Genomic DNA, 27730 nt, shown 5'->3' on the forward strand with positions numbered 1-27730 from the left:
GCTTTCAAACGGAGTGAAAAATAGAGCAGATTTATTCTATTCCCCCTGTTTAGACACAAACAAGAACAGCTTTTTCTACATTTTCTTTTCTGCTTGATTTATTGCCAGCCTCCTTTCCATCAATCTATTGGGCTGTATTGAGGTGGTTAGGTTTTCCTCCGTTAGTAAGGGCAGCTTGTAGAGAGTAGCAGTGCTGCACCCTGCTGGTGATGAACAGGACTGCATGGCTGAGAGGGAGAAGAGGTGCACTATACACCCATGTGCACATGCGCACAAACCAAAGAACCTGATATGCAGCTAGCATTCTTCCTTAAATTATTCTAATAGCCACAATATCAAATGTAATATAATATTGTGGCTAATACCACCACACAATATAAACATGATACCATGTAAGATCATCACTTCAAGGCTGAACCCTGACCTCCAGGGAGAGCGCCTCATTTGTGTGCTGGTGCCCAGGCAGGAGAGGCCTGTCCCTAGGGAGGAGGAGAGGGGGTCCTAGTGGAGTTCACCTCCATCACAGTAACATTAATGCAGTGTGACCTCCACAATGAGCTCTCAGTGTGTGTCTCCCCTCACATCGATCCTTCCTGTGTGCATTTGTGTCAACACTGGTCTGTGTGTGTGTGTGTGTGTGTGTGTGTGTGTGTGTGTGTGTGTGTGTGTGTGTGTGTGTGTGTGTGTGTGTGTGTGTGTGTGTGAGAGAGAGAAAGAGTGTGCACTAGTAGTTGTGCAGCATCAATATAACCCCACCTATGAGATACCTCTTCGGTACTTTCAGATCTCAAGAAAACCGTGGACGGCTCCACCTAACCTAACTTCCAGTACACCTATCTGACTCCTTCAGATGTGCAGAAGGGGAGGCTGCTAGCTCAGGGGTCGTCTTTGGACCAGGTCCATGTCATCATTGCGAGACCAGAGGAGAGCGTGTCGTCATTAAAGGACAGTGAGGAGAGTGTAGCTTCCTCCCCAGCCGTCAGCCAGCCAGCCAGGCAGCAGAGAGAGATTGATAGCCCAGAGTCATTTGTCCTATTGGTTATTCTAAATGAAGTATGGGCTTATTGGAGGCAGGCCTCTCCCACCGGCTAACATTGATTTCCACTCACTCTCCTCTCCTCCACTCCTCCCAGCTCCCTGTAACCTTGTGCTAGTGTCTCATTCCTCCTCTTTCTTTTTCCTTCTCTCCATCTCTCCCTTTCTCCCCCTTGGTTTTTCTATCCCCTTCTGTTTATCCCCTGTCCTCCCTCTCTCCCCCTAAGATCCCTTATTTTCAGACAGTTGGATAGACAGGGAGGGAGGTAGAGACAAAGTAAAAGAGGGACAAAGTGGGAGACAGATGGAAAGATAGGAGAGACAGAAAGAGGGACAAAGAGGAAGTGAAAGAGAGACAGGTGAGGAAACGGAGAGAGAGAGCAGGAGAGAGATAGATGGAGGGGTAATTATCCGTCAGGTGTGTGTGTGTGCGTGACGGAGAAGGAAGCTCATTAGCACACCCTGTGTACACCAATTACACAGCAAGACTTCACACACACCGTTCTCTAGGCATTCCCCTGGCAGAGCCGTCTCAGGCAGGGACACACACAGATAGTCATACACATACGTGCAAAGCAGAGCCGAAAAAACAAACACACACACACACACACGTTTGTTTTACTATCGTTGTGGGGACCAAACAATTCATTCCCATTCAAAATGCCAATCCCTAACCTTAAATAGCCACACAAAAAACAAAAACACACACACCTGTGGACATTGTCTTGACCGGATGGAACCACTCCCAGGTTGGCCACGGTTGCCACTGGTCTGCTGATTGGTTGGCTGGTCATGTTCTCTGCTGCCATGGTGATGGTTGCCGAGCTCTCGTTCATGCCCAGCAGTTTACCTGATTGGGTGAGAAACAGTTAAGTGAAATGATGCACTCACATCACATCTAGAGGTTGCTTTGCAGGTGCGCTGGAGAATAATATTCATTGACTGCACTCAATACCCGGTGACACACAGCCAGCACACTCTCCTCATTCTGACAGATGACAGGAAATGAACATAGTGCTTGAGAGCTTGACTGTGTGGAAGATGAAGAAAGAAAGTGCACCCAACATGCCAGAAATAGTTTTTAATGAGGACTGGAGTGAATGGCAGAGGGAGGGATGGAGGCAGGTTAGAGTGAGTGGTGTGTGTGTGTGGGGACACACACTACTCCATTCAGGTCAAAATAACAAATCTGTTTAAAGACCGCCTAAAGAGAAGGAAAGTTGTTCAGTTTAAAGAATCTTCTTTAAAAAGAGAGGGGTGGGTTAAATCTAGCCTTTGTCTCCTCTTCTCCCTGATTGCTGTGAGGAGTAGAGATCAGAATACGAATCTAGTGAATGAAGATTCATTAATGAATTAACCAGACGAGGAAGGCATTAGTAGACACTTAGAGAAGAGTGGTGGCCTACATACCACATTCTCTCAACAGCTCTCCTCGGTGTGTGTATGTGAGTGTGTGTGTTTACAAGATATTTCAGCCACTCTTGGAGGACCATTGAAGTTGAATGGAAAATGTATCTTTATTATGACGCATTTCTGCATTAAAGCCTCCATAAAAAGCAGGCCTGTATTATTGGCATCACTTATGAAGCCATTAACAACAAACTGCCTTTGTTGCTGCTTTGACTGGTCTGACTACAGCACACGGCTCAGTAGCACTTTTTTTTTAACAGTGACTTATCCTAAACACCATGAAATACGGAGTGATTGGTCATGTTGATGATAATGTAGATAATGTTTAGTCTGACTGTGTAAGATAATGATTATGATATTTTTTGTAGTTAACGCGGTATGAAAGCTCACCTTGCTCCTTGCGGAAGTCCAGTTCGGTCATGGTGATGGGCAGGAAGAGTTCCCCTATGGCAGGCTGGATGGACACACTGAAATGGTCCTCCTTCGTACTGATGGACAAACAGGACAACAGTGAGTGTCGAAGGGCCACAACTATGTTACTGTGTTATGTTTCTGTCTGTGTGTATAATAGTACTGTAGTGTTTTGCAATATACCTAATAACAAAATCAAGCTACCGGTAATGCTAAAAAAAATTGAAATTAGGGGTGTGTATGTGACATTTTCTCTTTTCTGATTGCCATACAAAACAAACTGGGTGATTGGCATTTTGGCACGGATTGATTTGCTCTGTCCCCCCAAAAATTCTGATCAGCCTATTGATCAGCGAACGGAGCAGCGCAGAAAGGTGGTGGCATAGACTGCTGTTCTGTTCTGGGAAGTCAGAGCAGAGTTCATTAATGAGGGGGATAATTGTTATCTCTGAAACAGGATCAATGGTGGGTGATGCCTCACCTGGGAGTCAGGTCAGAGAGGAGAGGAGGAAGAGGGGGGGTAGAGAAGAGATGGAGATAACAGACCGGAAAAGGGGAGTTTTCTTCTACAGCTAGAAGAAAAGCAAGTTAGGGATAGAAGGAGGAGGAAGAAGAAGAGGAGGGAGAAGAGGAAGAGAGCCATAGCTGTTTCAGCCTCACTGTGTATAAAGACAGGGTATCTTACCACAGCTGGAAGTTGGCTGCTTGTGTTGAGTCGTTGAAGTCGATGCCCATGAAAACAGTCACTGAGGCCTCTGGCTCCAGAGACTCTGAGAACAGAGAAGAGGAGGATGAGAGGAAGAGAGGAGTGAGTGAAAAGGGCAGAGAGGGAGGATGGGGGCAGAAGTGAGAGAAGAGGAGGAAAGGAAGAGAGGAATGAGTTACAAGGGCAGAGGGGAGGGAGAGGGCAGAAGAAGAAAGGGAAGAGAGGAAGAAAGAAGTGAGTGACCAGAACAGATAGCGAGGGAGTGGTCAAAGGAAGAAGAGAGAGATGGAAGAGGGAAGACAAGAGAGGAAGAGAGTGACAAGGGAGGGGGCAGAATGAGAGAGAGGAGGGCATTAGAGTGGAACAGACAGACAGGCATGCAGACAGACACTACTTGTGTTTTCTACTTCACAAAGCCAGGCCACTGCGTGTGAGAAATCCATCTTTCAATCTCATCCTCCGCAACAACGAAACCAAAAAAAGAATAGCCTATTTCCAAAACAACAGGATTGTCAAAGAGAACGTCAGGGTATGAAGGGAGAGTGAAGGAGAGGAAAAGAGAGAGAGACAGAGAGGGAGGAGATGGCTATGTATAAAGTAGGACAAGAGAGAGGGATGAGAGAGAGATGAGGAAGGAAGAGAAGGAGAAAGACATGGAGCAGAGAGATCTGTGAGGTAGAGAAAGTAAGAAGGATGAGGATGAGGGAGAAAGAGGCCTAGAAGAGACAGATCGACAGAGTCATCCTCTATGCTCTCCTGAGCAGCCCTGTGTTTCTCTGTGGAGTGGAGGTGTTTTAGCGTGGAACTCTGTTTCACACAGAGGAGGACCCTGGACACCAGAGGCCAGACACTAAAAACAGAGACATCAAACACTCCTCTTATCAACACTCCTGCCTCAAAGGTGCTTTATGTCACCCCTCTTTCTCTCTTTTCCTTTTGCCCCATCTCTTTAACTTCTTCCCTCATCTCACTCTTTTTCTCCTCCTCATCCCCCTCTACATTTTAGCTTTGAGAGGAAGGTGGACTTTACTACAGTAGATGAATACATGTAGATGCAGGTGTGGAAGCGGCAGATATGTTGAAAGACATTGTGAGCCATGCTACTGTAGGAACAGTGCTCTGTATCATTTATTTTTAAGACATTGTGATAGAGTAAGGTATTTCTTCCGCATTCACTTTCTCCTGCTCAATTTGAAAACCGACTCCCCACACACACACACACACACACACACACACACACACACACACACACACCAAACTCAATCGATCCCAATTACCCAGTGTTTGGCAGCCTGAGTTCCTTCAATGCCCAATCAATCCACAGCCAATTGAAGCTTTTAACGTGCTTGAGCGCACACCACTTTTCTTTTTTCATCTCTTCTTTTGCTTTTCTTTGATGTCTGCAGGGAGAGTTGGCCCAGAGGTGTGTGTGTGTGTGTTATGAATGGAGATATTCGCTAATCAATATGGCCTCCCAGGGATTATGTGGATTAATACGCCCAATCTCAGCTATAGAAGATTATAATAGAAAACAAGGTCTTGATGGTTTCCTATCATATAGGCTTATAGTCCTCCATAGTATAATGACCTACTAATACAGGGTCTGGAGTGACCAGCAGAGCACCTATTTTAAAATGTCACGGAACATAAGAGGCCTCATATAGAATTGTAAGAAAGAGAGGTCATACCTGTATGTGCAAATGAATTCGTTTTACATTAAAATCATTAGGTCCTGGATGGCAGTGTAATGCAGGGTAGTTAAGGCCTTTCCCTCGATATTGGCGTAATACGTAACCTGGATGATGTTTCTGGCTCTCTCGCTCTGGTGGGAGGAGCTATAGGAGGACGGGCTCATTGGAATGGCGGGAATGGAATTAATGGAAGGAGTCAAACATGTGGTTTTCATATGTTTGATACATTTACATTTAAGTCATTTAGCAGACGCTCTTATCCAGAGCGACTTACAAATTGGAAAGTTCATACATATTCATCCTGGTCCCCCCGTGGGAATTGAACCCACAACCCTGGCGTTGCAAGCGCCATGCTCTACCAACTGAGCCACACGATACCGCTCCATATATTCCATTCCAGCCATTACAATGAGCCCGTCCTAAATACACAGTGTACAAAACATTAAAAACACCGTCGTTGTAATATTGAGTTACATCAACACTGATTGAAGTGGATTTGTGACATCAGTAAGGAATCATAGCTTTCATCTGGTCAGTCTCATTGAAAGAGCTGATGTTCTTATTGTTTTGTACACTCAGTGTACACCCTCGACTTATTCCACATTTTATTGTGTTACAAAGTGGGATTAAGATGGATTTAATAGTCATTTTTTAAATCAACGATCTACAAAAAATGTCATGTCAAAGTCGAAGAAAAATTCTAACATTTGTAAAAGAATATCATGAAAAATAAAAAGGTTGATTAGATAAATATTCAACTCCGAGTCAATCAATACATGTTAGAGTCACCGTTGGCAGTGTTTACAGCTGTAAATCTAAGCGCTTCCCACACCTGGATTGTGCAACATTTTCTCATTATTCTTTTCAAGATTCTTCAAGCTCTGTCAAATTGTTTGTTGATCATTGCTAGACAACCATTTTCAGGTCATAGATTTAAGTCAAAACTGTAACCCGGCCAGTCAGGATCATTCACTGTCTTCTTGGTAAGCAACTCAAATGTAGTTTTGGCATTGTTTTTTAGGTTGTTGTCCTGCTGAAAGGTTCCTGGTGGAAAGCAGGTTTTCCTCTAAGATTTTGCCTGTGCTTAGCTCCATTCCGTAAATGTTTTATCCTGAAAACTCCCCAGTCCTTAACGATTGATATCAAACATACCCATAACATGATGCAGCCATCACTATGCTTAAAAATTTTGAGAATGGTACTAAGTAATGTGCCGTATTGGATTTCCTCCAAACATAACACTTTGTATTCAGGACTAAAAGTTACTTGCTTTGCCACATTATTTGCAGTATTACTTTAGTGACTTGTTGCAAACAGGATACATGTTTTAGAATAGTTTTATTCTGTCCAGGCTTCAGTCTTTTCACTCTGTCATTTAGGTTAGTATTGTGGATTAACTACAATGTTGTGGATCCATCCTCAGTTGTCTCCTATCACAGCCATTAAACGATGTAACTGTTTTAGTCACCATTGGCCTCATGGTGAAATCCCTGAGCGGTTTCCTTCCTCTCTGGCAAATGAGTTAGGAAGGACACCTGTATCTTTGTAGTGACTGGGTGTATTGATACACCATCCAAAGCGTAATTAATAACTTCACATGCTCAAAGGGGATTTTCAATGTCTGTTTTTATTATTTTTACCCATCTACCAATAGGTGCCCTTCTTTGCGAGGCATTGGAAAACCTCCCTGGTCTTTGTGGTTGAATCTGTGTTTAAAAATTCCCCGCTCGACTGAGGACCTTACAGATAATTGTATGTTTGGCGTACAGAGATGAGGTAGTAATAAAAAAAATGATAAAAACTATTATTGCACACAGAGTGAGTCCATGCAACTTGACTTGTTAAGCAAATGTTTACTTGTGAACTTAATCAGCTTCTTGGTATGCCACACCTGTCAGGTGGATGGCTTATCTTGGCAAAGGAGAAATGCTCACTAACAGGGATGTAAACACATTTGTACACAATTTTAGAGAAATACATTTTTGTGCGCATGGAACATTTCGGGGAATTTTATTTCAGCTCATGAAACCAACACTTTACACGTTGCGTTTATATTTTTGTTTAGTGCATATACACTACATGGCCAAAAGTATGTGGACACGTGCTCGTCGAACATCCCAAAATCATGAGCAATAATATGGAGTTAGTCCCCCTTTGCTCCTCTGACAGCCTTCACTCTTCAGGGAAGGCTTTCCACTATATGTTGGAACATTGTTGCGGGGACTTGCTTCCATTCAGCCACAAGAGCATTAGTGAGGTTGGGCACTGATATTAGTCCTGGCTCGCAGTCGGTGTTCCAGTTCATCCCAAAGGTGTTCGATGGATTTGAGGTCAGGGCTCTGTGCAGGCCAGTCAAGTTCTTCCACACCGATCTCGACATTTCTGTATGGACCTCGCTTTGTGCACGGGTCATTGTCATGCTGAAACCGGAAAGGGCCTGCCACAAAGTTGGAAGCACAGAATCGTCTAGAATGTCATTGTATGCTGTAGATTTAAGATTACCCTTCACTGAAACTAAGGGGCCTAGCCAGAACCATGAAAAACAGCCCCAGACCATTATTCCTCCTCCACCAAACTTTACAGTTGGCACACGATTTTTACGCACTACAACACTCGGCGGTTCCGTTCTGTAAGCTTGTGTGGCCACCAACACTGAGCCGTTGTTGCTCCTAGACGTTTCCACTTCACAATAACAGCACTTACAGTTGCCCGGGGCAGCTATAGCAGGGAAGAAATTTGACGAACTGAAAAGGTGGCATCCTATGACGGGGCCATGTTGAAAGTCACAGATTTTCAGTATGGGCCATTCTACTGACAATGTTTATCTATGGAGATTGGATGGCTGTGTGCTGGATTTTATACACCTGTCAGCAATGGGTGTGGCTGTAATAGCCAAATCTACTCATTTGAAGGGGTGTCCACATACTTAGGTAAGGTCAGGTAGTGTATTATGTTATCTAACTCCCCTATAGTATGTACATACTACCTCAATCAGCCTGACTAACCGGTGTCTGTATGTAGCCTCGCTACTGTATATAGTCTGTCTTTTTACTGTTGTTTTATTTCTTTACCTACCTATTGTTCACCTAATACCTTTTTTGCACTATTGGTTTGAACCTGTATGTAAATATTTCACTGTAAGGTCTACACCTGTTGTATTCAGCGCACATGACAAATAAACTTTGTTTTGAAGCAGTGTATTATGTTATGTAACTCACCTATAGTATTGAAGCAGTGTATGTTGAGTCCTGTGGGGCTCCTGTCTCCAATGTGGATCTGTTCCAGAGGGTGGTCTGTGGTGTTGGTCAGGCTGATCTGGACTGAGACCATGGTGGGCTGGTAGAGACAGGGCTGTCTGGGGAACTGGTACTGGGCTGACAGACCTTTACCTGTCATACGGTGCAGCAGGTCATGGCTCTTCTCTGGGACAAACGCTGGACCTCTCACCTGGACAGGAAAGGCGAGAGAAAGGGGACAGAGCTGAGTAAACAGGGACACACACACACACAGAGTGGACCAATGAGAATATGAAAAGGTCTGAAGAACAGAATGTTGGTTGATAACATTTTGACAAATATGGTCTTTGTCAGGTAACCAAACCCAGATAACCCCACATAGAAGTAGGTATGTTGTTTGGTAACGTAGGTCCAGCTCTCTTCATTAAATATCTACTTACCATAGGCTACTCCACTTACGACTGCAGGATAACTGAGGTTTTGTTGACAACTTATGCCTAGCTCTGTTCATTAACCATCAACCATTCTTCCTGGAAAAAGGCCCATTTCAGCCATGTCCTAGAAAAGTGCCATATAAACCCAATGTATTATTATTACTCCTATATAGTATGTCCCCAATCAGGCAGGTTAGTAGTGAGTGGGTGGGATAGTCTGATGCGGCTCCACGGCAGGCTGAAGGACTGCTCTGGCTTAATGAATGGGAACACTAGAGGACTGCTCTGGGCCTAGCCTGCCATTCAGCTTTCTATTAACAGAGCTTTTACCTTTTCAATAGCAGGAACTGTAATTACCATAGCATAGAGAGGCAAGACAAAACACCCTGTCAGGAGGAGAAGAGGGAGAAACTTACTGATCAATTCTGGGGGTTAAGAGGAGTGTTTTTCTTGTTCTTTATTTTCCCCTAGCAACATTAACATGGTCCCTCGTTCATTCTGTATTCTGTTCGTTCTTTCATTCATTCTATTTTCTGTGCATTCTTATTCTGATTAACCGGCCTGACTCTCTTTTGAATTGTTGATTTGACAGTGGCAATGGAGTCCTCTCGACTCAAGATAATCTAGTCTAAGTATAGTGGTACAAGCCATCTACTTCACACAGACAGACAGACGCAAGCAATCACAATTAGGCTGCATGCAAAAAAACAAATATACGTAAGCTGGCTAGGTGGTTTCATAACACTTCGCATCGGCACAAAACTACACTCCACTGCAATATCCCCATCAACAACTGTTACAAAATGCTACTTTTAATGAAGATTGAAGCTACTAGGCCTAAATGGTGTTACACTCTCATCATTTTGAGTTATCGGATGCCCACATCATGTCTCATTCATGTGTGAAAAGGCGAATAAAATCGTCTTTTTTTTTTTTTTTTACACTGTTTAGTGGCTCAATCTTCATTAACAGTAAAAGGCTACCTTGTTGACACCCAGCCCAGCCATGCAGTGACAGAACTGTCTGTCTCAACATCAGGACAATCATAGCCATACAGTGCATTCGGAAAGAATTCAGACCCCTTGACTTTTTCCGTATTTTGTTACGTTACAACCTTATTCTAAAATGGATTCAATTGTTTTTTCCCCCCATCAATCTACACACACTACCCCATAATGACAAGGCAGGAACAGGTTTTTAGATATTTTTTTTGCAAATGTAGAAATGAAATAGAAATATCACATAAGTATTCAGATCCTTTACTCAGTACTTTGTTGAAGCACCGTTTGGCAGCGATTACAGCCTTGAGTCTTCTTGGGTATGACGCTACAAGCTTGGCACATCACATCATTTGGGGAGTTTCTTCCATTCTTCTCCGCAGATCCTCTCAAGCTCTGTCAGGTTGGATCTGGCTTGTAGTCCAGGCTCTAGCTGGGCCACTCAAGCACATGGAGACTTGTCCCAAAGCCACTGTCTTGGCTGTGTGCTTAGGGTCGTTGTCACGTTGGAAGGTGAACCATCGCCCCAGTCTGAGGTCCTGAGCGCTCTGGAGCAGGTTTTCATCAAGGATCTCTGTACTTCACCATAGGGATGGTGCCAGGTTTCCTCCAGATGTGACGCTTTGCATTCAGGCCAAAGACTTCAATCTAGATTTCATCAGACCAAAGAATCTTGTTTCTCATAGTCAGAGTCTTTAGGTGCCTTTTGGCAAACTCCAAGCGGGCTGTCATGTGCCTTTTACTGAAGAGTGGCTTCCGTCTGGCCACTCTACCATAAAGGCCTGATTGGTGGAGTGCTGCAGAGATGGTTGTCCATCTGGAAGGTTCTCCCATCTCCACAGAGGAACTCTGGAGCTCTGTCAGAGTGACCATCGGGTTCTTCGTCACCTCCCTGACCAAGGCCCGTCTCCCCTGATTGCTCATTTTGGCGTAAAAAAATGTGGGAAAAGGGAAGGGGTCTGAATACTTTCAGAATGCACTGTATATTGCCCATATACTAAGTACGCTACTAAGTAGGCTCCTCCCTGCCTCTCTCAGACAGACACATGGATATCAACCCTGTGTTGAGAGTAAAGTGAGAGAACGCTAAAACAAGTAGTTAACACCTCCTGAATCCTTCTGTTACACCTGCTGCTGTTGGTGCTATGTTGACAAGCTGAGAGATGGACAGAGTGAGGGGTGGAGAGAGAAACGAGGGGGGGACGAGAGAGTGAGGGGGGGACAGAGAGACGAGGGGGGGACGAGGGAGTGTGGGGGAGAGAGAGGGAAATTATAAAAAGAGGTGTGAGAAATCTCACAACAGTGTCAAAAAACCTCACAGTCAACAAAGATAAAAAGGGTCCAAGTAAACACGTGCGCAACGGTGAGAGTCAAACAAGGGGATGAATATAACTCCTAATTTCTGACTTGTGATGTGATATGACATGGGAAAGAGTGTCTAAGTTGTTGACAGGAGATGGAGGTGGGTGGACATATTCGCCAGTCTCTTTCAGATTATACTGATAGGAGAAGAGATGTGTGTGAGACATTCTCAGGACTGTCATGGTGTGTGAGTGTGGAGAATCAGTTTGAAATACAAGAGGGTGGAACTCAAAGTGCTGACAAAACAAGTTAGTAAACAGAAACAGGCTGGCTAATCACATTCAAAAAGTCCAGTTTTTCCTCCTACAATAACACATAGTAGAGGAGAGCAGGTTATCCCCATCCTCCCCTGGTAATAGCCAGCCCAGACGTGTCGTGTACCCCCAGACAGGAAGGGGGTCAAACAAACATTTGTCACGGTGCGGCGCCCTCACACTCGCCCGTCACGCCAACGGGGGAAATTTATCGGGCCACTTTTGTTCGTGTCAGAGCAGTCGTTGTCGATAAAGCTGGCCGTAATGTCTGCCACGCCTTCACAGAGCAGATTTACCTTCCTGACAAGCACATCCTGCTCCCTCCGCACTCAAGGTCCTGTTTAACACCCCAGCGAGGAGGGAGGGATGGAGGGAGGATAGGACAGGGTTTCAAACTGCTTATCATCACCAATTTGACACAGCAGACAGTAATGACCTAACACACACACACACACACACACACACACCCTCGCCCAGTCTTCTGTCACTGTTGGCCTGTGATGCAGGACGCATCCTCCAAACCCAAAGTGTAAATAACAGCAGAATAGGGATGTAACCTTGCCTCCCGTGTCACACACCCCCTTGGTGGATCTCTTTTTGTCTGTTCTCCTGGACTTGGGGGAAGGTGACAACGGGAGAGGAAGTTGATTGAGAGGCTCTATTATGTCTCAACTTAAAGGAAGCTACTGTGATGGATGACACACACTCCAGTCACCTTCAGAGCCCGGACACACACACCCACGCCGTGGGATGACACGCTCACCCCCTCCCAGCATCCTCTCTGGTAAATTACCTGAAAATCTCGCTGACATATTCAAAAGGGGCTAACCGTAACTTGGCATCTGGCGAGCATGTGAACGCATAACATGTCCAATTTAAGAGAACGAGTGTGTGTTAGGAGATGTATGGGGATGTATTGAAAATCCATTTCTGTTTTTGTGACATTGGCTGCTTGTTACTTCAGAAAGACGATTTCATTATGTCGTGAGATTGTATGAGAGAGAGAGAGAGAGGTGTAAGAGACGTGTGTTTGACTTGATTTTAATTGTTCCCTCAGTCAGTCAGGAGATGACAATTAATTGAGTCAGTCTATCAGAAGACCTTGACTAGAAGGAGTCAGCAAGATGTCACTGCAGTCACCTACAACCATATTAAGCCAACAGGAGTTAGTTAGCTCAAAGCACACAGACAGAGGTTAGCTCACCTGGGACTATTCATCACAAAATTAGATTGAAAAAAAAAAAGTGATTAATCTTGGTACTTTCAAAGAAACATGGACAGTTATGGTACACCAAGACAAGGTGGCATCAGTTGAATTGAAGTCTTTGCATCAGGTGCTTGATTCAGACAGACAGACAACCCCCTACCTGTGGTGGAAAAAGTACCCAAATGTCATACATAAGTAAAAGTATAGATAACTTAATAGAAAGTTACTCAAGTAAAAGTGAAAGTCACCCAGTAAAATACTACTTCACTAAAAGTATTTGGTTTTTAGAAATACTTAAGTATCAAAAGTAATTGTAATTTCTAAAATGTACTTAATATATATAAATAATTTAAAATGTCTTCTATTAAGGAAAGCAGACAGCACCATTTTCTTGTTTTAAAAATGTATGGATAGCCAGGGGCACACTCCAACACTCAATACATTATTTACAAATGATGCATTTGTGTTTAGTAAGTCCGCCAGAACATAGGCAGTAGGGATGACCACATGTTCTCTTGAAAATTGTGAAATTCACACGCACATATCATGTTCTGCTAAACACACACTCTCTCACACACACACATCCCATCCAAATCAACCAATTGCATATTTCCTACAGGGCATTTAAACCTATTTATACCCAGACAGTGTGTGTGTGTGTGTGTGTGTGTGTGTGTGTGTGTGTGTGTGTGTGTGTGTGTGTGTGTGTGTGTGAGAGAGTGGCAGGTAGGGGTGTGTGGAGGGCAGGTCTGCTATATTCCTGCCTCTCCCAGTCCACTGCTGATTCATAATTAGACCTGAACCCAGCACACCCACACTGGGGGAGGTCAGGGGGGTGAGGCGCGGGGAGGTGCGGTCTGCCTGATGGGCACCAAATGAACAAATTATGATGGCCCCCTCTGGGCGTGATGGGGTCAAACGGCCCGCGCCCCGCCGCTGACAGTTCAATTTCCCCCCAACGCAGCCTCATTCGCCCAATGCTAATTATGAATGAAACGTTATCAGCCTTTGACAATTCCCCCCCTACACACAGACAACGGAAGGAGGGTGTGTGTTTGGAGGGGTGGGATGGTTTAAAAGGCATTTGTGAGAGATCCTCTAATGTCAAAATGTTATTAGAGAGAGGGAGAATGAAAAGAGAGAGAAAGTAGGAAAGAAGAGAGGGAGAGAGAAAGGGAAAAATAGGGGGGAGAGGGAGATCGAGGAGAGGAGGGGTCAGAGACAGTGACCAGGGTTAATGTAAATGTCTTTGATAACCAGGCAGTAATTCTCTAAAAGGGCCGAAGCGCTCAGCTGAGACACACTCACCGCTTCTGTGGGCTGATTGGTGAGAAATAGAAATGACACCGGGGCAAGTGTGTGTCTGTGAAGGATATTGGTGTGTGTGTGTGTGTGTGAGAGAGAGTGAGAGAGAGAGAGAGAGAGATAGAAAGTGAGTGGGTGATACTATGTGTGTGTGTGTGTGTGTGTGTGTGTGTGTGTGTGTGTGTGTGTGTGTGTGTGTGTGTGTGTGTGTGTGTCTGCTCGCACATCTTTGAAATATGTAGCGAGAGGGTTGTGAGGTTATTTACCCCAGTCTATGAATCCTGATGGCCATCATGTATTTATGCATAGGATTGACTCTCAATCAGATGCTGATGTGCAAACAGCACCCTGTTAAATCTGCATTTCTATTGTCTATTACTGCCTGGCCTTAACCTATCAGTAAACACACCACTCTGCCTGAGACACCCTGTCAATCACACACACACACACACGCACGCGCACACTGATACAAACGCACTGGATGAGTGAAGACTGAAAAAAAAAGTACGAAAAGATTGTATACGTACGAGAGAGAACTTATTATTTGTCGGTAAGACAATGAATGTAATGGGAACATTATGGGACGTTATAGTGATGTTATAGGGACATATCTACTCTCTATAGAATTAGCTCATATTGGTTGATTGGTCACACATGCTCCTCAGCTAAAACACATAAATCTAACACCAAAGAGAAAAAGAGCCATTCAACTGGGAAAAGGTCAACCATAATGCATAGATAGACACACTGTAGACTACAGAGACACCAGGGAGAGAACAACTGACAGAGAGGGAGGTGGAGAGAGAGACAGAGAGGGAGGTGGAGAGAGAGACAGAGAGGGAGGTGGAGAGAGAGACAGAGAGGGAGGTGGAGAGAGAGACAGAGAGGGAGTTCGAGAGGGAGGTGGATGGAGGTTGGCACTGAGCGTTGTATGAACAGGGCACATGGAGAGAGGAAAACAGAAAGACTGTAAAACACAGGAAATGCAATTGTATGAGTGGAGAGGGATATTATTTATAAATATGTCCAAGAAGGAGGAAAGGGAGATGATTTATAAATACAGTACCAGTCAAAAGTTTGGACACACCTACTCATTCAAGGGGTTTTCTTTATTTCACTATTTTCTACATTGTTGAATAATAGTGAAGACATCAAAACTATGAAATAACACATATGGAATCATGTAGTAACCAAAAAAGTGTTAAACAAATCAAAATATATTTTATATTTGAGATTCTTCAAAGTAGCCACCCTTCGCAGTGATGACAGCTTTGCACACGCTTGGCATTCTCTCAACCAGCTTCACCTGGAATGCTTTTCCAACAGTCTTGAAGGAGTTCCCACATATGCTGAGCTCTTGTTGGCTGCTTTTCCTTCACTCTGCAGTCCATCTCATCCCAAACCACCACAATTGGGTTGAGGTCGGGTGATTGTGGAGGCCAGGTCATCTGATGCAGCACTCCATCACTCTCCTTCTTGGTCAAATAGCCCTTACACAACCTGGAGGTGTGTTGGGTCATTGTCCTGTTGAAAAACAAATCACAGTCCCCCTAAGCCCAAACCAGATGGTATCGCTGCAAAACGGTGGTAAAACGCTAAACGCCTTGAATTCTAAATAAATCACAGACAGTGTCACCAGCAAATCACTCCCATATCATCACACCTCCTCCATGCTTCACAGTGGGAACCACACATGCAGAGATAATCCGTTCACCTACTGTACTCTGCATCTCACAGAGGTTGGAACCAAAAATCTCAAATTTGGACTCATCAGACCAAAGGAACGATTTCCACCGGTATAATGTCACCACGAGGTCCCTTCTTATTGGTGTCCTTTAGTAGTGGTTTCTTTGCAGCAATTTGACCATGAAGGCCTGATTCATGCAGTCTCCTCTGAACAGTTGATGTTACTTGAACTCTGTGGAGCATTTATTTAGGCTGCAATCCTCGGTGCAGAGGATAATGAACTTATCCTCTGCAGCAGAGGTAACACTTCCTTTCCTATGGCGGTTCTCATGAGATCCAGTTTCATCATAGCACTTGATGGTTTTTGCGACTGCACTTGAAGAAATGTTCAAAGTTCTTGAAATGTTCCGGAGTGAGTGGCTTTCATGTTTTTTTTTCTTTATTTAACTAGGCAAGTCAGTTAAGAACAAATTCTTATTTTCAATGACGGCCTAGGAACAGTGGGTTAACTGCCTTGTTCAGAGGCAGAACAACAGATTTTTACCTTGTCAGCTCAGGGATTCGATCTAGCAACCTTCCGGTTACTAGTCCAACGCTCTAACCACTAGGCTACGCTGCTGCCACTAGGCTACGCTGCCACCCCATGTCTTATATGGACTGTAGTTACTCTTTGCTTATTTGAGCTGTTCTTGCCAAAATATGGACTCACAACACAACTGATTGGCTCAAATGCATTAAGGAAAGAAATTCCACAAATTAACTTTTAACAAGGAACACCTGTTAATTGAAATGCATTCCAGGTAAGTACCTCGTGAAGCTGGTTGAGAGAATGCCAAGAGTGTGCAAAGCTGTCATTCAGGCAAAGGGTGTCTACATTGAAGAATCTCAAATATAAAATATATTTTGATTTGCTTAACACTTTTTTGGTTACAACATGATTATTTCATAGTTTTGATGTCTTCACTATTATTCTACAATGTAGAAAATAGTAAAAAGAAAGAAAAACCCTTGCATGAGTCCAAACCTTTGACTGGTACTGTATGTCCAGAAAGGAGGAAAGGGAGATGATTTATACAGTGCCTTTGGAAAGTATTCAGACCCCTTGACTTTTTCCACATTTTGTTAGGTTACAGCCTTACTCTAAAATGGATTAAATTGTTTCCCCCCTCATCAATCGACACACAATACCCCATAATGACAAAGCAAAAACTTTGAGAATTCTTTGCTAATTAATTGAAAATAAAAAAACTGAAATATCACATTTACGCATTCAGACCCTTCACTCACTACTTTGTGGAAGCACCATTGGCAGCTATTATCACCTCAAGTCTTTTTGGGTGTGACGCTACAAGCTTGGCACACCTGTATTTGGGAAGTTTCTTCCATTCTTCTCTGCAGATCCTCTCAAGCTCTATCAGGTTGGATGGGGAGCGTTGCTGCACAGATATTCTCAAGTCTCTCCAGAGATCTTCGATCTGTTTCAAGTCCGGGCTCTGGCTGGGCCACTCAAGGAAATTCAGAGACTAGTCCCGAAAGCCACTCCTGCGTTGTCTTGGCTGTGTTCTTAGGGTCGGTATCCTGTTGGAAAGTGAACCTTCGCCCCAGTCTGAGGTCCTGAGTGCTCAGGAGCAGGTTGTAATCAAGGACCTCTCTGTACTTTGCTCCGTTCATCTTCGCCTTGATCCTGACTGGTCTCCCAGTCCCAGTCCCTGGCTGTCATGTGCCTTTGACTGAGGAGTGGCTTCCGTCTGGCCACTCTAACATAAAGGCCTGATTCTTGGAGTGCTGCAGAGATGGTTGTCCATCTGGAAGGTTCTCCCACCTCCACAGAAGAACTCTGGAGCTCTGTCAGAGTGACCATCGGGTTCTTCGTCACCTCCCTGACCAAGGCCCTTCTTCTCCGATTGCTCAGTTTGACCATGCGGCCAGCTCTAGGAAGGGTCTTGGTGGTTCCAACTTATTCCATTTAAGATTGATGGAGGCCACTGTGTTCTTGGGTACCTTCAATGCTGCAGAAATGCTTTGGTACCCTTCCTCAGATCTGTGCTTCGACACAATCGTGTCTTGGAGCTCTATGGACAATTCCTTCAACCTCATGGCTTGGTTTTTGCTTTGACATGCACCGTCAACTGTGGGACCTTGTATAGACAGGTGTGTGCCCCTCCAAATCATGTCCAATCAATTGAATTTTCCACAGGTGGGCTCCAATCAAGTTGTAGATACATTTTAAGGATTATCAATGGAAACAGTGTGCACCTGAGCTCAATTTTGAGTCTCATAGCAGAGGGTCTGAATACTTATCTGAATACGATTTTTTGCTTCGTCATTATGGGGTATTGTGTGTAGATTGATGAGGAGTTAGATGCACTATTGTAAAGTGGTTGTTCCACTGGATATCATAAGGTGAATGCACCAATTTGTAAGTCGCTCTGGATAAGAGCGTCTGCTAAATGACTTAAATGTAAATGTAAATGAAATTGTTTTATTTAATATATTTTAGAATAAGGCTGTAATGTAATAAAATGTGGAAAAATTCAAGAGGTCTGAATACTTTCCGAAGGCACTGTAAATATGTCCAGGAAGGAGGAAAGGGGAGATGATTTATAAATATGTCCAGGAAGGAGGAAAGGGGAGATGATTTATAAATATGTCCAGGAAGGAGGAAAGGGAGATGATTTATAAATATGTCCAGGAAGGAGGAAAGGGAGATGATTTATAAATATGTCCAGGAAGGAGGAAAGGGAGATGATTTATAAATATGTCCAGGAAGGAGGAAAGGGGAGATGATTTATAAATATGTCCAGGAAGGAGGAAAGGGAGATGATTTATAAATATGTCCAGGAAGGAGGAAAGGGAGATGATTTATAAATATGTCCAGGAAGGAGGAAAGGGGAGATGATTTATAAATATGTCCAGGAAGGAGGAAAGGGGAGATGATTTATAAATATGTTCAGGAAGGAGGAAAGGGGAGATGATTTATAAATATGTCCAGGAAGGAGGAAAGGGGAGATGATTTATAAATATGTCCAAGAAGGAGGAAAGGGAGATGATTTATAAATATGTCCAGGAAGGAGGAAAGGGAGATGATTTATAAATATGTCCAGGAAGGAGGAAAGGGAGATGATTTATAAATATGTCCAGGAAGGAGGAAAGGGAGATGATTTATAAATATGTTCAGGAAGGAGGAAAGGGGAGATGATTTATAAATATGTCCAGGAAGGAGGAAAGGGGAGATGATTTATAAATATGTCCAGGAAGGAGGAAAGGGGAGATGATTTATAAATATGTCCAGGAAGGAGGAAAGGGGAGATGATTTATAAATATGTCCAGGAAGGAGGAAAGGGGAGATGATTTATAAATATGTCCAAGAAGGAGGAAAGGGAGATGATTTATAAATATGTCCAGGAAGGAGGAAAGGGAGATGATTTATAAATATGTCCAGGAAGGAGGAAAGGGGAGATGATTTATAAATATGTCCAGGAAGGAGGAAAGGGAGATGATTTATAAATATGTCCAGGAAGGAGGAAAGGGGAGATGATTTATAAATATGTCCAGGAAGGAGGAAAGGGGAGATGATTTATAAATATGTCCAAGAAGGAGGAAAGGGTCAACAGCCAACTCCAGAAGGAGATTCCAGCCACTAGAGAGACAGTCTTTTAAAGACACTCTACTGTACAGTATGATCCAACACGTTTCTCTCTCAGCCGTCACACACACACACACACACACACACACCAAGGGATGGATAAACAGACAGACAGATCCACACACACTCTCACCTGGATGGTGGAAGAGACATTGGAGAGTGACAGGCCCTCCAGGTCTCCTAGCAGGCTAGGGGAGAGGACAGAAGACTTGTGCTGGGTCACTGGTGCAGGAGTGACTACAGGACACACACACAGAACACTTATGAGATGAACTCCAACTGGAAATCTTGTGGTATTTTTCCCAGCTACATGCTGTTTTACAGACAGAAAACTCACAGTCGCCCAGATCCAACAGACACACCTCCTTCATTGACTTCACCTCCACCTGGAGAAAAGACCAGCAGAATCCTACATGAGAAACATACTGTCCCTAGACTGACTTTGAACAGGTGCTGGATAAAATATTAATTAATGGTCGACCCTTAGGTCTGTGTCACATTGTCAAACATATTTATAGTAAAAACACTTGGCAGAGTACAGCACAGTATATCATAACATAAGAGTTTTCTTTTTTAGCAAATATTCCAACATGAATGGCAGATGAATGAAGGCTATAGATGAAAGAGAAAGAAGAACTAGTGGGAAAGAGAGAAAGATGACAGGCAGAATATTAAAGTAAAGTCTATCTGTATGTATTTGTGGGAATGTAGCCTACACACTGCCCTATTTGACTGACAGTGTCTATACAATGCAGTAACATGATATTCCTAAACAAGTCTGCTATGTGCATAAAATATATTATATTTCTCAGGCTGCTGTGTATATATACACATCTGTAGGGTCTGTATGATCTACATGGGCCAGCCATGAGACATGTCGTGTCACAATCCATAGATACACTCCATTGACTCTACCTCCTACAACTAGGCCAGGCTTGTCAAAAGGCGACTCAGAATATTAGGACGTGCATCGTCACATATACAACACAACAGGCCCTCTGTCTCTCCATGCCCTCCTAACCACCCACAGCCATGTTCACTTCTCATAAAGAACCATAAAATTCCACTCTGCTTACTGCAGGATCCACAAATGGAGGAGTGTGTGAGAAGGCATATTAGTGAAAACAAACAATTATGTTAGAGGGTGTATCTTCTCAGATCGTCTCTGATAGATGCTTGGTGGCAAAGAAGAAACCCTTGTTAACAGGCGGAGTGAGAGAGAGAAAGAGAAGAGAGAAAGAGGGAGAGAAAAGACAGAGAGATGCATAATGCATAGGTCGTAGGAGCAAAGTGTGTAAAATGAAAATGTCAGTGCAGAAAAGAGGGAATCAGAAAGAGAGTGAATCAGAAAGAGAGAGGGGGAGAATCAAAGAGAGAATCAGAAAGAGAGAGGGGGAGAATCAAAGAGAGAATCAGAAAGAGAGAGGGGGAGAATCAGAAAGTGACAGGGGCTGCGTTTCAAACTCATAAAAGACACACCCTCCCCCACTGACTCTAGTCTTATGCCCTTGGGGGAATCTCCGTCACCATCTTGGCCATCGGTCCAAACGATTAGCCAAACAAGGGAACTTCGCAACGTAAGCCCCTATTTTTGATAGAGTTTGCGAGTGTACAATTATGTTCACTTCGGGGCCTGAAACACCCCATAATTCAATTTGCGATGATTGCACATCCGCTAAGAAAACTCTGCCAAAACTTAAAACCTCAACGTCAATATGGAGAAGTAAACATACAAGTATAAGTAAAAACAAATGTAAATAAGTTAGAAATTGTGCTACTAATGCACAAACACGTCTCATAAAATGTATGACGTTTTTGTTTGGTTAGCTTTTGGAAATTGTAGAAATAAATGTTCTTCCTTCTTCAGAAGTTCCAGCTAGGCATGAAAACGTTAGTTAGCTAATTAATTTGCTAGCTATCATACAGTAGGCGTATATTCATAATTATATAGTTAATATAAGTAGACATGCAATCATAATTGACTGTAGCGCATATAAAGCACCCACAAACTACCGGTGGCTGAAAACACAATTGTCGCGGGATGAACGAGTGATGTACTTCCGGGCAAGGGCGGTCCATTTAAAATGAATTCCTTCCCCCCTTGCAAGTGTAAACTCGTCAGATGTCATCAGAAGTGTCCACTTAATTTGAGGCCTGAGGGTGTGTCTGTTAAGTGTTTGGAATGCAGCCAGGGATAATCAGAAAGAGAATCAGAAAGAGAGAATCAGAAAGAGAGTGGGAGAGAATCAGAAAGAGAGTGGGAGAATCAGAAAGAGTGGGAGAGAATCAGAAAGAGAGAGAGAGAATCAGAAAGAGAGAGAGAGAGAATCAGAAAGAGGGTGGGAGAGAATCAGAAAGAGGGTGGGAGAGAATCAGAAAGAGGGTGGGAGAGAATCAGAAAGAGGCAGGGAAGGATGAGGTGAGAGAAAAAGCAAGAAGAAACAAATAAGCAGACCAAATCATATTCCGCTGTGTAAAATGTGATTTCTCTGCCTCCAGTAGCTCTTCAAAGACACTGTTCACACTCACTAACACACTGTATACTGTTGTACCATGATGAACAGCGGGTTGATTCATACTCTCTTATTTACGGTGTGGAGAACAGCTCAGATTGGACACAGGTCAACAGACCTTCATCTGTTCAGAGTCAGACCACGGCCTCAATTCAATCAACTGCCGATAAAGGAACACTCAAGAGAGTTAACGCTAGCTGTATCTTAGATGTTAAGCATGCTAGAACTGACACACCTAGCAAGCTGTTTCCCTCCCAGTTGGTTGGTTGTCTCACCTTGGGTTTGGCTTTAGACTTGGTCTTCTTCTTGTGTTCGGTGCCTGAGTCAGAGTCTGTGTGGGTGTCAGAGTCTGATTCTGAATCAGAGGAGCTCTCTTCTGCAGACGAACTGTTGGCTTCTTTAGCAACGTTCCCATTCTCATCTGAATCACTGACACAGGAACACGCACACACATAAACGAACACACATGCACGTTGAGGAGAGAGAACACAAAAGGTTGTAAGAGTTCAACCTCCAAATCACATTCCAACACTTTTCAATCTGTAACTGATAAAGGAGTGTTTAAAGATGATTTCCCATGAGGAAATCTAAGGAATAGGGCACCTTTAACATATCTTAAACTGAAGAGTGTAATACATTAACGCGTGTTTCCTATAACCAAAACATAAAAAACATGACAAAGTTTCAAGACGAAGGGGAAAGTGTTACGCATCTATCCATTCAAACACTTTCCATTCTGCACCACGTAGTGCAGTCTGCTGGAGCTCACACTCAAACTCTGTCAGAACAACCTAGATCAATCTGTTTTGGTTCGCCCACTTAATTTAATATCGCTTTGGCTAAAAAGTTATCCTCCTCCCTCCCTCCATCTCCCTCTCTCTTCAATTTGTCCTGATAATGAGTGTTTACTGGGGCTGCCTGGGATTTTCAGCTGTTAAATTAACGAGGAGAATTGTGACGGTAACTGGCTTTTTAACTTGGCCGATGATGAGAAGCCAGTATTAATTTGGCCTACAGATTTCATTTGTTTCGAACAGGAAAAAGCGATATAAATCAGAGTGGGCCTGATTAAGCCCTGCCTGGAATGACTGGGCTGTAATGAGGGCATTATGCTGGGTTTGTTGTGGAAGCACTGGGGTGAGCTGGGATAATTACTGTGTGTGTGTCGGTGTGTGTGTTTGCGAGAGAGATTGTGTGTGTGTGTGGGATAGTGTGTGTCAGTGTGTGTGTGTGTGTGTGAAATCACTGGGGTGAGCTGCTCTAATTACACTCTAATGGAGGGAACAAGGTCAGCTGCCGGCCTGTCATACAGCGCGAGCAGGTAGGGTGTGTGTGTGCGAAAGAAAGCTGGGGTGAGTGAAATAGAACGTGTCAGGGACAAAATTTGCCAGTGTGTAACAGTGTGCGTGTGTGTGTATTCAGCAGTAATGACTCAGATCTCATTCATTGGTACCACCAGGCAGCTAAATGACCAATCCACAGTCATTATCTATCAGCCATGTAAATCTGGACCACTGCTGATGGAGCTCACACTAACTACATTCTAACTGCTCTGAACGTGTGTGTACAGTAGGTGTCATCGTATGTCTTCAACATGACCAGAGAGAATGTGTGTGAGAGACAGAGAAAGTGAACAGATGGAGAATGAGATTATTGATGCCACAATGCACTGATCACGTTGCTGACTGTGACCATGACTTCAGACAGCTGCACTGTTGTATGAGCGACCACACACACACACACACACACACACACACACACACACACACACAACCCTTGCCTAATTATCACGCTCAGCCTTCGATAAAACAGGTAAGACCTCAATAGATAAATTCAGCAAGAAGAGAAATGATAGACACACAATACATATAGGTTCCAAACCAAGGACCTAGTCAGGGGAGTTTTCCATGATAGTGTGGTACCCGTCTTTGGCCGTTGGTTTGACTGTCTTCTTCTGTAGTGGGGTCTTAGTTTTCCTCTTCTTCTTTTCAGAGTCAGAGTCAGATTCACTGGAACTCTTCTCTGATTGGCTGGAGGACTTGTCTGACTCCTCACTGCTCTGACTGCTGTTCTTCTCGACACGGCTCTCTGCATCGCTGCCTGACTCTGGACACACATGTTCATTTTGTAAGATGTGCAGTCTTACAGATAAAATGGATTGGACTGGCAATGCAAACACTCACAAGAGAACTTTATGTTACACACGTGGACACACACACCTTCACTACTACTACTGCTACTGCCATCCTCACTGCTACTGCTCCCTGGTCCCTTCTCCTCCTCTCCAGAGTCAGAGTAGAACTTGTCATCTGATGACTTGGCAGGCTTGGATTTACCAGTCTTCCCTAGAGATGGAGCCCACTCCTTCACCTGGCAACAGAACAGGAAGTGACGTCAGAGGAAGTGAGGTACAGTAAGAGGAAGTAAAGTAAGAGAAGGGAGGAGAGTTGGGAGAACTGCAAACGTATTGAAACGTAGCAAAATGGATTTGTAGTTTGGGTGACAGAGTTGACCATGACCACCCTTGGTGTAGGGCCGGGGTGAGGTGAGCAGTAGAAGAAAAGATGGAATGATGGATCTTTACCGGCTCAATCACCTCCACATTCCTCACTGACTGGTCAGGAGCCACGGCAGGCCAATCAGAAAGCTCCAGGTAGCCACTGGCTTTGGTGTTGATGGTGTGGGACAGGGTTCCCAACTGGTAACGATCGCGGTCTGACAGAGGGAGAGAGACAGAGAGAGGTAAAGAGAGGTAGAGGGGGAGACACAGGGAAGAGGAGAAGAGAAAAAGATGGGGAGAGGGCAAGATGGAGGGAGGAGAAAGAGGAACAAGAGCGATGGAGAAATAGAGGAGAAAACGTGTCAGAGGAGAAACATTGGAGTTAGGGAGAGAGGAAGAGAAAAGAAGGAAACAATGATTAACATTGGAGGGGGGAGAAGGGTTGAGAGGCAGGGGTCTCAATGTCACAGCAGTGCTCCCTCAATATGCAGGACAGAGAGTAATTGGCCTTAAACACTCTGAAATGTCACTATATAAACACATACACAACTCATACACAAAGGGTCCAGGAGCCCACAGGAGCACATACACGGCAGCGGGCAAACAGATTAAAAGGATTCTCCCTCCCTAATGGTGAATATAGGAGGTGTAATCAGTCAAAGTGCCTGGGGAGGTCTGCCTTCAAAACAGGCTTTCTCTAACTAAAAAGATGGAGAGAAAAAAGAGGCGTTAAAGTGTGAATATTAAGAATGACAGGAGCGGTTAACGTTTTCCATAAACATCTAGCAGACGCAGAGACCTCCGCAGAATAATAATGTTTAGGAGGCTGCTTCTGTCTCTTATCTGGATTAAAGTCAAGTGTGTGTGTGTGTATGTGTGTGTTCTCTGCGTCTCAGAAAGGTTAGTATTAGCCAGGTAATTCATCCATCTCATATGAGCCAGAGAGAGAGCCCTGACCCCAATGCCATTCAGAGAGACCCACACAATTCCCTATCTAGTGCGCTATTTAAAAAGGTACCTTTGTAGGCAGACTTGAGGACAGGTGCTGGTTTGGGAGCCAGCAGAATGCGGTGGGCGTACTTGCTGAGCGCTCCGTTCTTGTCATTGGGCACAATGAGCTGGCGGATGAATCGCGTGCGGTCTCTGATGTCATAGTTCTGGTCATATTTCCCCAGGTTCAGAATGTACTGGGTCAACAGCTTAGTCTGGATGGAAGAAAGGAGGGAGAGAGGGGGGATGGAGGGAAGGAGAGATGGGAGGGAGATGGGAAGATATGGTGGGAGAGAGGGAAGGAGGAGAGGGAGAGAAAGATAGAGGGGACGGGGCAGGAAAAAGATCAGGGGAAAGATGGAGGGATATGGTAAGATATTGAAGGAGATGGAGGGAAATGGGGAGAAAACACACACACAGCGCTGGGGCATCACACTAAATGTTCCCTCTTCTCCTCTCTCCTCGTCTTTCTACAGCTGAGACTGCTCCTCACTAGCTGTATGAGTGACAACCTCTCCCTGTACCAGGTGGCTTTATGGTCTGAGATGGGAAGTGCTTTCCTTACACTAACATATATTATTTAGAGAGGAATAAAAACAAGAGTTACTACCTGAACAGCAACATTACACCTCTCTCTCCCCACCCCCTCTCTGAAACATTACCAGGGGATACCGGTGTAATAATGTGCTCATTTGAGGCTGCAGCAGCAGCGTCTGCAGTGTGGTCATAATCCCAGCTTGGCAGCCATATTGCCTCCCATCTGATAGAATGGGCCTTCAGTTCTCATAGGAGGGGAGGCAGGGAGATGGGAGAATGCGCTACATTGAAGCCTGCTCTCAACAAAGCATTTAGCTCTGAGGTTATGATATAGGACTTCTGTTAGACCCAGCAGGCTGAACCAAACCGGAATACTTAGGAAAGACACTGGCGAAACTATATTAGCAGCTAGTGCCTAAGTAGCCAAATAACTAGAACAACTGGAAGTCATCATAAGCTGAATTGACATGGTAATAACAGCTTAATAACATCTTATAGGCTACTGCACAGTTTAGCGTAGACTATGTATGTAGGTATGTTTTACCTGTTTGGAGTTGGTGAGGTAGAGTTTGGCAGCCAGGTTGACAGTCTGGAGCTTGACGATGTCCTCCTCAGAGGTGAAGCTCTTGGCCATCTTGCGGAGGACGTCAGGGGCGATCTTAGGGACCCTCTCACAATACTCTCCCATCAGCCACAGGATGCTGGCCCGCGCCATCGGCACCTGGAGACACAGAGGGGTTAGTCCTCACTGTACTCTCCTATCAGCCACAGGATACTGGCCCGTGCCATCAGCACCTTTGGCACGGGTTACTCTATGTTAAGATTGTGCAGACAATTAAATGTTTCAACTCACACAAGCTCAGTCTCATGAAATACACACTCGGACACAGACACACAAATGTTCAGATAGTGGTAGACGTACAGTGATGTTGTCAAAGAGTTTGGCCATGTGTTTGATGATATCACTGTGCTGGGTGGGCTGGGTCTGGAGCAGCTTCCTGATCACCACCACGCTCTCCGCCACCACCGTCTCTGTAATGACTTCATACGGTTACATTTAAAACAAAACCTACAAGAGGATTTCACACACATCAAACTTTGGAAAGAAGCTGGACAAAGAACCAATCAGTCGATCAATTAAACCAATGGACTGGATCCCTCCCCCATACCGTCTCTGTTAGAGAGCAGCAGCACCAGTCCATTGAGGCAGGTGTCTGTGACCTCAGAGATGTTGGTGGCACACCTGCCTATGGCCTGGATGGTACCGGCAGCAAACTGCTTGTCCTGGCTCTTCACATAGGTCTGGAAAAACCAAAGCACAAGTTGGAGCCATTCACTGTAAAAGGCAATAAAAACATGTGCCAGAGAAGGGTAAAGGGTTTGAATGTAAAAAAGAGGAAAAGAGAGCAAGAAAGAGAGAGAAAAAAGAACGAGGAGAGAAAAACGTACCTGGAACTCTCTAAGGATGGTGGAGATGTTGGCTTCGTTGGCCAGGCTGGTCAAGATCTCCAGCTGGGGAGTCAAGAAAGATCTGATCACACACCTGAACACATCTCACAGTTTACTTTTACATTAACTAGGTCATCATGAGGGAGCTTACCTTGAGTGATTTGATGTGAGTGGCATCTGTGGATCTCACATAAAAACTCTTCATGTAAGGTTCAAACATGCCCTAGTGAGACAACACCAAAACATACAGTTCAAAACATACAGTGTGCCAATACATCTATGCACGCTAAACTACAACTAAAATGACCTACTACTACAGATGTAGGATCTTAATTTGACCTAGATATTGTCACATCAAAA

General features: G+C 44.2%; 1 protein-coding gene across 6 annotated transcripts in view; it reads right to left on the reverse strand.

Annotated features, from left to right (window-relative positions):
• ap3b1a (adaptor related protein complex 3 subunit beta 1a) overlaps nucleotides 1–27730 on the reverse strand; it is an 84565-nt gene that overhangs the window by 12428 nt on the left and 44407 nt on the right. For 5 of the 6 annotated variants that reach the window (XM_071350934.1, XM_071350931.1, XM_071350933.1 and 2 more), the window contains 16 exons: nucleotides 27522–27593; nucleotides 27371–27433; nucleotides 27091–27223; nucleotides 26844–26953; nucleotides 26466–26642; nucleotides 25413–25599; nucleotides 24479–24609; nucleotides 24114–24264; nucleotides 23817–24000; nucleotides 22170–22323; nucleotides 19719–19767; nucleotides 19515–19618; nucleotides 8472–8700; nucleotides 3542–3626; nucleotides 2836–2933; nucleotides 1747–1885 (listed from right to left, as the gene is read on the reverse strand). In XM_071350934.1, coding sequence (XP_071207035.1) covers nucleotides 1747–1885; nucleotides 2836–2933; nucleotides 3542–3626; nucleotides 8472–8700; nucleotides 19515–19618; nucleotides 19719–19767; nucleotides 22170–22323; nucleotides 23817–24000; nucleotides 24114–24264; nucleotides 24479–24609; nucleotides 25413–25599; nucleotides 26466–26642; nucleotides 26844–26953; nucleotides 27091–27223; nucleotides 27371–27433; nucleotides 27522–27593 — 2066 coding nt within the window. Of the gene's footprint in view, nucleotides 1–1746; nucleotides 1886–2835; nucleotides 2934–3541; nucleotides 3627–8471; nucleotides 8701–15121; nucleotides 15574–19514; nucleotides 19619–19718; nucleotides 19768–22169; nucleotides 22324–23816; nucleotides 24001–24113; nucleotides 24265–24478; nucleotides 24610–25412; nucleotides 25600–26465; nucleotides 26643–26843; nucleotides 26954–27090; nucleotides 27224–27370; nucleotides 27434–27521; nucleotides 27594–27730 lie in introns of those variants that run through there. The other variant, XM_071350935.1, reaches the window with a different exon arrangement.

Source organism: Salvelinus alpinus, chromosome 18 (assembly GCF_045679555.1).
Source record: "Salvelinus alpinus chromosome 18, SLU_Salpinus.1, whole genome shotgun sequence".
Taxonomy (NCBI): domain Eukaryota; kingdom Metazoa; phylum Chordata; class Actinopteri; order Salmoniformes; family Salmonidae; genus Salvelinus; species Salvelinus alpinus.